We start from the raw sequence: 13,768 nt of genomic DNA on the forward strand, positions 1-13,768 counted from the left end.
TAGTTGTCGGAGGTTAGCTCGGTGTGTCGGGGGTCCTCGTCCCACTGAGAGAGAAGTGTGTTGGGGGGGGGGCAGAGGTTTTCCAGGAGCTGTGGTTTGACCAATCTGCAGTGTCAAGTAAGCCTGCCAAGAAATTACAGTTGGATTTAAAATATTTTCATGAAATGTGTCTCATCCATTAGTTGTTCATCATTTGGACTCTACTGTTTCCTCTGCCAATGTAGTTGATACAGCAGTTATATAAGTTGAATAGCCACATTTGCAGGCATTTCTTTAATGTCTCTACAGTGTGTGATGTGACTCTTTGTCTTTAGTAGCTGAGGTTTGGTTGAGAAAAAAAGACCAAAATATGGTTTGAGGAAGAGCAACAGAGAAGGAATTATTTTACCAGGATGGATAAACAGTCAAAGATGTAAAGGCAGAGTAGACAGAAATAAATATCTTAGAAATACAATATGAACATCTGTAGCCAGTGTAAAGTCCTCGTGTTAATGGGCCACAGCTGATAGAAACGACAGTTGTTATTTTTGCTGGTGATATTGGCAGCTGTCAACTTTAAATAGGAAGTCTGTCTATATGTATATTTAGTGCACGATTCGTTTTTTTTTTTTTTTTCCAACTCACATTTAAACTCAGGAAATCTTGTAGGAAAAAGGAGCGATGGTGATAGTTTTACAGGAAAGAGAGAGACATGCACAAACCCTCACTTCATGTTTAACTTCATCAACTGGAACAGAGCGGGTCGGTTGTTGTTTTTTCTTCATGGAGACTGTGGAATGAATATCACGTGTATTTGCTTTGGCTCGAGTTTTCTCCCGACGCTCTGCACGCATGTACATCGGCTATATTGGATTCAATGTATTGTTAATTCAATTGAAGGCCAAAGAAATTGGAGAACCTCGCTGATTCCCAACTGAACCTGCCGGAGAAATGAAGAGTTCGAGGTGGAAGATAAAAGTCCCGAAGCAGCAAAGGGAGCCGGCTGCATGCTGATAAGAACATGTAGGGTATGTGTACACACGAGTGCATATGTTTGCCTCCTTAAGCAGCGCAGACGTCAGTTGTTACTCATCTGGAGTGCGGGCCGTCAGAGGGTGCACCCCGCTGTGTGCGAAGTGGACATGGAAAATTGGATTACATCAAAGGAGCGCCCCCTGCTCGCTGTGATGTCACCCTCCCGACACACCAAAACATACGGCGCCCCATCAAGAGGCAGATAATGATATGATAATCCTGCAAAATGTCACTCTGGGCTTTAGATTAAATTGTTGCCACCGTGGCTGTACACGTGCGTGGCTTCTCGGCAACACACTCGCGGATAGGCGTTATATAGTGGCGGGGCGGGGTGGGGCGGGGCGGGGTGGGATGGGGTGGGGTTACTGGAGCAGCCCGAGTCGGGCACGGGAATTGGTTGCCGAGCAATGAGGGCCTAAAACGCGTCGTGCTGTAAGGATGAGGTGAAGTTGAACTAATCCGTTTGACTGCCTACCAGCGCTCTTGTATGTCCTCGGGGACGCGTTCGTGTCCGTCAGTCACGCGAGGGAGACGGCGAGATGTTCGCTCGTATCTGGGAGCCGGGCGAGGAATGTTATTGTAGTTTGTCACACATTTTCACAATTCTCCTTGAAGTTGTAAAACTTTACGGCTCTATTATGTAGAGAGAAAGACTATCACTTAAAACACGTTTGCTTGTCTCTGTGCTCCCCCAGCTTTACGCCCCCTCTCCCCCCCACCTCTCTCTCTCTCCCCCACTAGCTGAGAATGTGTGTAAGGAAACCAAACCCAACGCTGACGCTGATACAAGGCCAGAGGAATTCCTGTAATTTGAGTTTATACCTCCTGGGTTCTCTTTTCTCTCTCTCTCTCTCTCTCTCTCTCTCTCTCTCTCACACACACACACACACACACACACACACACACACACACACACACACACACACACACACACACACACACACACACACACACACACACACTGGGTATTTCCTTTGTTGACTCCTGCCTTTCTCATCAGCGCTCTCTCTGGTCTGTGTCGGAGACAATGGACATTATAGATGCAGAAAGTCTCCTCAGCATGATTTAGCAGCTGTTGCTGTTGAGGAGCAAGTGATTACGTTTCATCACTCCTGGAAGTCTCCATGTGAGTGTGTGGCTGCAGCGTTTTCTTTTCCAAGAGCATCTCCCATCTGTAGGTAGTTATCCCCCGAAGAGGATTTGTGTGTGTGTGTGTGTGTGTGTGTGTGTGTGTGTGTGTGTGTGTGTGTGTGTGTGTGTGTGTGTGTGTGTGTGTGTGTGTGTGTGTGTGTGTGTGTGTGTGTGTGTGTGTGTGTGTGTGTGTGTGTGTTTCCAAGCAGCCAGCAGAGGTAGATTATATGAAGTTGGACTTCCAGGGTTTTAATGTGCAACATGTGCCCAGTAATTAGAGTGCCTTCCCAGTTTCCTGTGTTGTGAATGTGTTTCATGTAGGCTAAAAGGGGAAGTGTACATGTGTGTGTGTGTGTGTCCCAGCTTTGATGTCCATTTGAGGACTTTGGGCCATATAAATTTAATGGATAGAAAGGAAGGCATTTATCACATTCTCTTTGACAACAGGATTTAAAACCCATTCAAAAGTTGGAAGCTGCCACTTCCTCCTCAGTGGTTGGGTCCAAATGGGCTTTTAATTGGCCATTATTTGACCTCACTCAATGGGATTGTGCTGTTAACACGTTTGACTTTAAAGCTCTCTGCCCTATTTTGGGGGACACTGCACAGCTTCCAGTCACGATGTGTTCACTTTAATATTATCAGACCAACACTATGACAGTTCATGAGCAGCTGTGAGAAACTGTTGCAAGAAAAAAAAATAAAAAACATAAATTGAATTTCTTTGATAATTTATGAAAATTTAAAGTAGATTAAATCAATTAACTTAAAATTTCCCCAAGTGCCTACAAGTGATACCTATATATAATCTGAAGGATCCTCCAAATTTCACTCCACATGCCATACATATTGAACTATTTACATTTTACAACCTCCAGTAGCCTCTCTGTGTTGTCTTCTCTGTTCCAGTTCAGTCCAAACTTTGCTGGACGTTTGTCATGTGACTGTAATGTGACTTGGTCTCGGCCATTCAAGGCTTCACGGTTGCGCTGAGCAGTGCGAAATTATGCACGGTACAGACCAGTCTTTTACTACAGTCTTATCAAATCTGGAAGGGCCCAGAAATGCAGCGTCATCCAGAGAAAAAGTGTCATCAAATATCTGCAAGCTCACATTCCTACTAGGTAACTTTGTAAGCTGAGTATTATATTGCTGGCTGTTTTCCTTTTGATCGCAGACAATGAATAAAATGTTTGTTCGTGCGCTTCAAACACAACAATGAGAGCTTTATGTGAGAGCGTGTCGGCCCGAGGGAAGAGAGAAGTCTTGTTACGGATTGAGGCTCATTGAGCGTCCCTCTTGCTCCCTGGTCTTCATCTCTCCCACCCTTTCACTCCCTTTCACTCCTTTCCTTTTTTTTTTTTTTTTCTTTTTTCTCTTCCCCCGCTCTTGTATTAAGCACACACATGCTCGCTGGGTAAAGAGGCCAGCTGACTGTGGTTTGTTTTTCTTCTCCGTTGTGGCGTCGTCCAATCAGGTCGCTGGCTTACAGCCACCGCCCCACCCTCCCCCGACCCCCCAAACCCCCAACCCCCACACCATGTAGTATCTGGCAGAGTTTCAAAACATCGGCAGGCGTGTCCGTGTGGCAGCAAGCCAACGTGGCGTTGCCACAAGAGGGCAGAGCAAATAAAAGGAACGAAGAAAAGAAAGAGTGATATAGGGAAGGGGAAAACTTTGTGAACACGTTGTGCAGAGTGTTTGGAAAACATGAGAGTAGCTGCCTGCTATTTCCGTAAAAGGATCTTCGTCTGGCAGATGGTTATCTTGGGATTGCCGGGAATGCTGGGATCAGGTATTCCACCGATTATCCAGCCTGGACATACCAGACTGGTTTAAGGCTGCTGCTGTCTGTTTAGCATCTCATCAAGTGGAGTAATTTTGCTGATCTTCCCTCCTTTCCCTCGTTATGTAGTTTAACTGTGACGCACACTGAAGCCAATTTCCTCACTGACCGATGATTCACAAAGGAAAGTTGGTTTAACGATCTCCATTCGCCCGAGTTATTTTTGCTGGCCAGGAAATACTCTCCTGCAGCAAGTGCAGCGTGTTTCTTTCACTCCACGATGTCATCTCACTGTAATATTTTCATAGAGTAGGAAAGCTGTTTGTGAGCGAGTGCTTAACTTAAAGCCGCCGGACACCTGCTTCTGCCCGAAGCGTTGAAATGAGGCGTGTTGGAGTTATGCGTTCGTCATCAAATGCTCGGCAGTCTTACCTGACATGGCTTTTATTTGTAATCTGAAGGATCCTCCAAATTTCAACATGGTTTGTGATGCAGATGTCTTGGCGATGCCTTAAAGGAAGGTTTAAGTCTGTCTCATAAGACAATTGCCTCAAACAAGAAAATCACGTTTTGCTGTTTTAAAAATTGCAGCCCTATTTATTGTGTTTAAGTATTTATTAGAAACTAATTCTACTGTAAAAAGCCCATATTTTAGGCATATTATGACTGTGTGAAATCCATTCATTACTGAAACTTCATTTTGAGTCCATAGTCATCATCTAAAATCATCTCATTCTCTCTAATTCGTTTTCCACAGTATGAAAAGAGACCAATCTCAAACCCACTTCTTCTAGCAGCATTAAATACTATATGCAGGTGTGTTTATGAGTGAGTGACCTGTCCAGTGGCCCGGGACATCTTGCAGGTGAAATTGAATTTAAATTAAGATGTTGTAAAAGTACATTCAGGCTTTAAAACAACCAGAAAACAAAGATTATCATGAGAAGCGGACGAGAACTAAATTTACTGTTGCTTGTTGAATTCATACCGAGTTGGTCCATTTTCTAATAGGACCTACCTGTTTTTCATCTGTTGCCAAACACTGTCGCCTGAAGTCTCTAGGAATGTCCGTTCAGTGCGTCTTTGTTTGCGTCTATTCGTTTCTGACCTTTCTCGTTTCTGTCTGTTGACAGGCTAAAAGAGCACACGGGCCCGAGGCAGCGACAGAGATTAGCAAAAGCAGTCCACACAGTTAATCCCTTTACCTACTAACAACAAAACATAGCTCAGAAAAGGTCCATATATTTATATAATACAATTATAATAATATAATTTGAGCAAATTCTTTAATGAAGTACTTTTAATTGTATATTACTTTTTAAACACAATTTCCATTCAAAAGATGTTTTAAATTGATTTGCTTACAGACAGTGTTCCCCACAGTCCCACATTGTTTTTTGGGGTTAAAGTCATTTTCTTAAGATTATTAACAGATCAGATCCTGCACCCTGTCGGTGGAAAAAATAAAATCCAAGAGGTACACAGTTGGATTTTTTTTCTCTAAACTTAAGCTCACATTTGTATTTCAGAACACGTCTCTAAAGGTATGATCTTCCTGAGGCAGCATATTCAGTTAGTTTCAGGTCCCCGTGCATATAAAATTGTACTTAGTGTGAAATTCATTCTCAAACACCATCGAAGTGTACTGCAATTCCTCATGAAGACAAATACACGTATTATCTGCTGCAAGCATGAAGTCGGAAGAATCCGGAGCTTCGGTTGGAAATATGGAAATACGTTCTCAGTTTGAGGAAGATTCACACAGAAAACTTTGATGTATCTTGTGGGATTTCAAAATAAAATGTTTCGAGCATAATGCTGACGTGCTAAATGGAAACGGCTGAGAAACGGAGTTTGAACATAACCATTGCAGATGTCCGAGTGTGTCGCTGTCAAGTCAGAAGTGGTTTCGGGTTGGTTTTTTGGTGTTTTGTTTTTAAAGGAGAACGTGCTTTCACAGTTCCCAGAGCAACACTGGTTTTTCTGGCACCACAGTGTGACATTACATGGCCACGGTCCACCCTTCCTCCTCCTCCTCCTCCTCCTCATCCACACCCTCTGCTTCGCTGGGCAGCGAATGTTGTAGGGAGCGATTTTACTGGTTAGCTGGTGCTGGTGCCGGTGCCCTCTCCCCCAGTTCCCAGTACCTCCGAGGGGAGGGAGGCAGGAAAAGGGGCTGATCCCGCTGCAGCCTGAACACAAAGCTCGGCGGCTCACAGACATGTTGTGTTCACGTTACCTTCAGCAGGGTTTTTGTATTTTGCTTGTCGGGCTGTGAGAGCGCTGTGATGCTGTCAGTTATAGATGAAACTAACTAGGAGTGTTTATCGACATGTTTCTATTAGAAATCACTACAATATTTGCTCATTTCTCTTTGAAGGCTTGTTTATCTATTAATATTGATGAAATAACTGGACTTGATGACACTGCACACCATTTATGAACTATTTTACTGTTAAGCAGAGACAGATTAGTAATAATTGGTATATTAGTAATTATTGTAAATACTACCAGTGCTTGTTGGGGCTCCAACAGTGTCGGCTTATATTAGAGTTATATGGCCGCCGCTAACAACTAACCATAGTTGATTAATTTATTGATTATCTTTAGAATATTGGTTGTGTCTGTCTATAAAATGTCCGAGGGGCGTAATTTCAGTGTTCAAGGTGATGTCTTCAAAGGACACAAGAGAACCCAAATACAGCCAGTTTACAGTGATATAATACAGAGATGGTCAAAGTTGTTGTTGATTTCTCCAGGTTGTTTGTCTGATATTGATTATGTGGGTGTGTCCACGTGTGCATTCATAATGGAGGAGTGTAATAGGAAGAGAGGGCGGACGAGAAACATCCGGTGCACTAATGAAATACAATAACTCACTTCCTCCGGCGTAGCCGAGCCCTGCTGCTCAGAGCTTTATGGCTACTGAGGTTGTGTTGAATCCAGCCCCTCTCTCTCTCTCTCTCTCTCTCTCTCTCTCTCTCTCTCTCTCTCTCTCTCTCTCTCCACCAGCAGCAAAAACAACAACAACAACAACAACCAGCACACATCAAGCTCGCTTTCCACTTTGTGTGTGTTTTGTGTTCAGCATGCGTCTCTGCCTGTAGATTTAGAGCATGCTACATGTTAATGTGTGCAAAATACATTCTGTAGGCGAGTCACCTCTGCCTGAAGGCCTCCTCCTCCTCTTCCTCTTCCTTGAGGCTGTTGTCTGTGGAATTTACAACTCTGTTTGCATGACACCACACCTATTTCACATCGTTTTAAGTCACATTTCTGCATCAGGTGCGAGCGTGTGGTGTGTCCTTGCATGTGTAAAGGGTGTCCAGCGTGTCCTGTGAGTCCAGCGCATGGTATGCCTGAGAAATGCCTCCTCTGCTCTAGCAGCACACGGGTAGCAGAGCAGCTGTATTCCTAGTTTATTGCTAAGAATTTATCTGTGATGCATATTTTTAATTTTTGTTTTTTTGTCTCATTGGTCGAGTAAAAAGCTTTTGCAAAATGAGTTGGAGAGAGACAGAAAGACAGAAGGAACAGGACACCTCCATGAAGACCTCTGGGAAGTACTGTATCCTGTGTGAGTCAATAATATTGACTGTTGTTCCAAGAGGCCGGTGTGTTATGTAATCTACAACCTTGTGTGTATGAGTGAGTGTGTTTCACCTCGAGGACCGTTGAGCTGGTGATGACATGAGCAGTAGATAGTATAAAGATATCTGAAGTGTCTTGCAACAATTTGTCAAAAGATCTGCTTCCCAGAAACAGGACTCCCAGTGTTTTCCAGGCTTCTGCCCATCCTGTTTTACTTGTTTCCTCATACACAAACGGAGACTCTAAAGAAGAGATAACACAACCATGAGATATTATTGATTTCTGAGTGGTCCATATATAATGTCAGGCGTGATTTGGATGTTAAAATGAACTAAGATTTTATTTGATATGTTTACGGACTTATAGGCCCAAAAAACTAAAGTAGACCAACACCAGGAATGATAGATCACAATGTATGATTCACAAACAGCGACTGTCCTTTGGATTTTATGGTTTTTATGTCAGGGTCTTTTTCTTGTCACCATCAAAGTTATTAAGTTGAATAAATCGCTCGTTATGGTTTCTCCTCTGGAGCAGCTTCAGTTCATGATCTGAGCTCACTTCTTCTATTATGAGTCATTCACCAGAATCCATTCTGTTCTTGCACCATCAATCTGCATGACGCTCAACCATGTGTCCGTCATCCTCCTCCTCCGCCACCTTCCTCCTCCTCCTCCTCCTCATCTGTCACCTTCCTCCTCCACTCCATCCCAGCTGCATTCCTCACTTTTGTGCGTGCTGTCCCCCTGGAATTTAGGAGATGTCAATGGGGGAGGGATGGGACAGAGAGCAGGAGGAAGAGGCAAGGTATTGGAGTGACAGCGGCGCAGACACTTTAGGACAGGGACAGAATTTAGTAGAAGGAGAGACAGTAAGAGAGGACAAGAAGAAAAAGAGGTTCGGTCGTAGGCTCAAAGGAAGGCAGATAAAAGGTGTGTGTGTGTGTGTGTGTGTGTGTGTGTGTGTGTGTGTGTGTGTGTGTGTGTGTGTGTGTGTGTGTGTGTGTGTGTGTGTGTGTGTGTGTGTGTGTGTGTGTGTGTGTGTGTGTGTGTGTGTGACTTATTTGATTATGCTGCTCCCCAGGGGAACAGCCAATATTGATGGATTGATTGCAGGCTCCTCCCAGTCCACTCAGGCCTCCTGCTATTGGAGACCATTGATTTAAGGTCTCTGGGATATGATGCCCAGTGCATTTTTAATTAACCTTCTATTACAACCAATCAGCATTCAGACACGGGATTTAAAGCAAAGCTCAGTTTTTTTGCAGCAAAGGTTAAATGACATTTTCCCTTCTTATCCCGAGGGAAAGGGGGATGTTGTTGTCCCTTGAGTGCTGCTTTGACGGTATAATGTATATTTCATTCTAAATAAACAGTATACTGGGGTAGAATTAGCATTATTAAACAAGTATTAACATTTCAGGTAAAAAATTAAAAACAAATCTTTTGTCAGCATAGTTACAGTAAAAAGAGGTTTATGAAATGGGAGTAAGATCCCTTCACGAGCCTCATCCCCAGATGTTAAAGGATTCTCCAGAATGAGTATTGATCTTGTTTCGGTGGCCTTTAGGCTCTTTTTACCTTTTCTGCCACTGTGTGAGAAATGCTCCCTGTGAGCCTCCCTGGTAACACATGCATATGAATGACTTGTTTATCATTCATGGCCTTCTCTCCTTAATTAGCTGTGTGAGTGTGTTTGTGAGTGTGTGGGGTGGGGGTTGGGTGGGGAGGGAGGGTGTTTGTGGGTGTGGGGGTTGGTGTGTGTAGGTGTAGGTGTGTGGGTGAGGGTGGGTGTGTGTTTGTGTGTAGGTGTGGGTGGGGGTGGGGGTGGGTTTGTGTAGGTGTGTGTGTGTGTGTGTGTGTGTGTGTGAAAGAGAACAGAGTGATTGATGTATTCATGTTGCTGTATCATTTCATTGTCAGCCTTTGTTGACTTGCAGCAATAAAACCCGTCAGCTTTGGAAGAGCTGAGTCCCTCCACTTCGTCACAGGAACTACGACTGAGTTGTTACCAGTTTTGCGACATTACTACATGTCAATATTGATAATGGTAACGGGGTCGAGCAAAGTGGGTGAGACATACAGGTCCTTATTTACTGCTGTTTTTGACACAGTTTGGTATAGTTTAGAAATGGCTTGGAGTTTTTGTTTATAGACAGTAAACATATACATTACAAATATTTTATAGGGACAGTGCACATTTATAAAACACTGCTATAAATAAGCAACAGTTATCCAAGACTGTATGGTTTCCGTATGGTTAGTCAGGAATCTTAAGGGGGTTTCACACCTGAAAGTCCAGACCGGGTCTGAAACAACGGTCATGTTTTTGTTACATTATATTGATCCAGCACGTTTTATTTTCACATTGTAGTTTTACAAACACACTAACAGATTTGATGATATGATATACCGATGTCCTGTCGTCTTCACCTGCGTGGACTTTGTCTCCCTATACTTAACAGTGATTGGTTTGTCTGATTTCTGCGTGTTGTCAATTCGGCCAGTAGCTTTCTCCGTTGAATGAGCAGATTCATTGTTGCCCCAATGATATTATTTCATGGCATTACTTCAGCGGCTCATTTTTTACTTCTCCTCCTGTTTGTTTTCTTCTTCTGCTGTTTAATGGGTGACAATAGCCTGCCTCAACTTCCTGTGATTGATCTGAAGGTCTGAACCATCAAAAAAGTGTTTCCAGACTGCAAACAAATCAAATCATGGTTCAGTTTGATCCTGACTGAGACACCTCTTTTGGTCCAGACCAGGTCCGAGGCAACTTTCCAACCTGCTATTTTGGCTCAGACCAAACTGAAAAGTTCGAAGGTCTTGGCAAAACATGGAAGGTGTGAAAGCACCCTAAAACAAAAGGGCGTTATGTCCTTTAATTATTCACACAGAAAAGGACTATAGCATCGCTCAAGCACCACTTTCGGTCTGACAGATAGAGAAATCATAATTATCAGTCAGTTGTTGATCAAACATCTCAATTATTAATCCATCTGTTAATATGTGAGCTGAGTGTTGATGAGTTGTATATGAAGTCCAGTTGGATCTCTGGTCCGCAGCCTGATTTTTGTTTTGTATGCCCATAACAGCTCGCTGCATTTCAGTTTGCACCAAACTAATCAGCCCGTACATGTCTCTTGTTTTCTCAGGTGTTTCTGTTCTTCTGTGAAACCTGCTTGGTGCCTATCTGCAGGGAGTGCAGCATTGGCCGTCACATGGGCCACACTTTTGTCTACCTGCAAGACGCTGTGCAGGACTGCCGGGCCGTCACCATCCAACTGCTGGCCGACGCGCAGCAGGGACGACAGGCTGTGCAGGTGAGACGGAAACTTAAACGCGAGCCAGAAAGGAAAATATTCTTTATTCATTTGTTAATTTTATTACTTTGGCTTGTTCTTCGGACCGAGACAGTATTGATGTGACTAACAGAAAACACACTTTGCATTCAGTATTGTATTTGGACATAATACAAACTGTTGCGCAACGTATCAGATTAGAAGATAATCTGAACAATTGAACAAAGCCAAGAACTGCCATGTAATATTCAACTACTTGTGGCAAAAAATAAAAGTCCTCATGAAGATTACAGCATGCAAATCCACCCTCATCCATCTCCTAGGACGGCTGAGTCGGACCTGAGGAGAGCAGCTGTGTGTCTCCATCGGCCCAGAGCGCAGAGCGACCAGCTATTAGAGGCAATCACTTTAAATATGTTTGAGAGTGACCAGTCCTCGGCTGCAGGGAAGCCCGGGGTTAGAGGTGTCCAGCTGGCCCTAAAAAGGGGGTTGGTCGCCTGGGATGAGCGAGGGCGGGGGCAGGGCTGGAGGTCAAAGGGGAGGAGGAGTGGAGAGGAGGATGGGGGAGGGTGGATGGTGAATGAGGTATTTAAAGGATTTCAGAGAAAGGAAAACTCCGTTCCTCTTTGAAAGAAGTGGAACACTTTACCCTCCCCCTATTCACGCACTCATTCACTCAGCCCCCCCCCCCCTCACACACTCACACCTCTTACTCTCACCCCCCCCCCCCACACACACACACACACATCCTCCCCTCATTTGCATAATTATAGATTGGGTGGCAGCTTCCTAGGATCCCTTTGAATTGCAGGTCTATTCGGTGACACATTGACAAAAAAAAGGATTACTGGTTTCACTAACACTTGTAACCGCCCCAACACTTTTCGCCAAAAGAGTTGCATCTGATGTCACTGGTCTAAAGAGAATTATCGCTGAAACAATTAATCCATTAAGTGATTTGTCAATTGACAGAACAGTAGTTGCCCCCAAATGTGATAAGCAATTAATTTTATGAATGTAGTCATTTATCAATGCCAAACAGCTGAGTCCCGTTTCCTGCTTTTCTCTTCGTTAGATCTCTTTCAGGTCATATATCAGTCAAAATATGAACGGAGATGTGCTTTGGGGTTAATTAAATACTGATGAATAAGGATCAGTTTAAAGTGTATAAACGTGTGCTCCAGTGGGAGACGTTCACAAGCTCCACTGTGTGAAATGTGCCCAGTCAAACCAGGCAAAGGTTGTTGTTTTTGCATAAGCAAAATCAAGTAGTAAACGAAGGACAAGGTTACACTGGTTGTGTTCAAATCAGTTCAAACGTGATTATAAACCAGTGGTGTGTTAGTTCCAGTCGGTTCCAACCAGTGACCGAATGTAAAAGTGGACGGAGCTTCCGGGTCTGAAAAGTGAGGCAGATGCAGAAAGGCCTTAATTTATGACGCCATCGGGTGCCGCAAAAAGCCTCCAACTCCACAGACTCCCGTTCAACTAGTCTCATAACATTCTCAGTCAATGAAATTTCTCCACGAGTTTGCTCGGTGTTGTTAGCTAAAGTCGCTCCTTCTTATTAGTTTTCTGGCGGTCCTTCTGAACATAGTCCCCTCATTGATTAGAAAATGAGTTTCAAAAATGTTTGGGGGTGGGGGAGGGGGCATGTCTGTTTGATTGACAGGCCTGTGGTGCAGGCAGGATACGACTATTGGTGGGCGGGACGTAGTATCGCCGGGTGTCCAATCAGATTGAGTCAGATCCCCCGCTGACTCCCCACCAGCTCGCCCAAATATGGTCACTACCGGCTCCAAACCGCTCTGAACCAGCAAGATGGCGTCGGCCAAAACCTGTCACTGTTGGCTGCCACTTGGTTCCAAAGGATTTCTAGAAAAACACCAAATCATTCGGTAGTCTTGGGCTCTGGGAAATTGCAATGGGCTTTTCTTACTATTTTCTGACATTTTATGTACCGAACGATAGAAAAATATCAACAAATAAAACGGATTACTTTACTTTTTAGCTGCAGCCTTTAAAAAGGGTCTGTAAGTTTTAAATCTAAGAACTGCAGCTAACAGGCGGCTGGTCAGACACACCAGTGTTATCTAATTTGCCTGGAAGGTGGGGCAGTATTGTGACCTTGGTAAATACTCGGCTAAAACATGAAACACTAGCTGCTCCACTGAGGTCATATGACATGCTGGCATGTACTATCTCCACAAAAGAGCTTGTGCCTCACCTATCCATTTCTCATCTTGACCTTTGTCTGACTGGGTCACACTTTGTACCTCGGCTGTTCCTGAAATTCTAAGATTTCACAACTGAGATCTGAACAAACTCCAGGTCACGTGTAGCCAAGTTTGAAATCAAAATCATATGTTTTATTTAGTGAAAAGTGACCCGGATACTCATGACATGCAGCTGAGTCATAAGATACGCCGCCTGCCATCTGGTGCTACCTTGTGCTGTTTGCCGTGTGTTTGTCCAATTTTGTCCAGGTCACCACGGGAGTAAATGCTGACGCCAGATAATATGTAAACACACACACACACACACACACACACACACACACACACACACACACACACACACACACACACACACACACACACACACACACACACACACACACACACACACACACACTCCTGTCCCCCCGAGGTAGGAAATTTCCGCCCACTCTACTCCCATTATTTTCCCTGACCCCTGACCCTGGATTTGTGACCTCCTGGTTGGCCAGGTCTCCGGTTTGATTGGTTAGTTTGACTCGCTTTGTGCTCCAAGCTGTGATCCTCTGGGAATGTGGAGAGAAATGCGGAAGATGATGGAGACCCAGAGACTGGGAGGGAGAGACAGATCATGAGACCTCAAAGCTAGAGACAGAAATTTAAGCGTGGAAGTATGAAAAGGTGTAACTGGAAAAATTAGAAGGAAGGAAATATAATAAATAAATGTGA

The 13,768-nt window shown here is 44.0% G+C and overlaps 1 protein-coding gene across 1 annotated transcript in view; it reads left to right on the plus strand.

The window, feature by feature from the left end:
* Positions 1 to 13,768, plus strand: part of trim71 (tripartite motif containing 71, E3 ubiquitin protein ligase) — a 29,561-nt gene that overhangs the window by 4,457 nt on the left and 11,336 nt on the right. The window contains exon 2 of the mRNA XM_069721511.1: positions 10,677 to 10,844. Coding sequence (XP_069577612.1) covers positions 10,677 to 10,844 — 168 coding nt within the window. The remainder of the gene's footprint in view (positions 1 to 10,676; positions 10,845 to 13,768) is intronic.

The sequence above is a fragment of the Brachyistius frenatus genome, unplaced genomic scaffold (assembly GCF_029030835.1).
Source record: "Brachyistius frenatus isolate BFR_SWC_R1_liver_20210118 unplaced genomic scaffold, ASM2903083v1 Contig_266, whole genome shotgun sequence".
NCBI classification, from domain to species: Eukaryota; Metazoa; Chordata; class Actinopteri; family Embiotocidae; genus Brachyistius; species Brachyistius frenatus.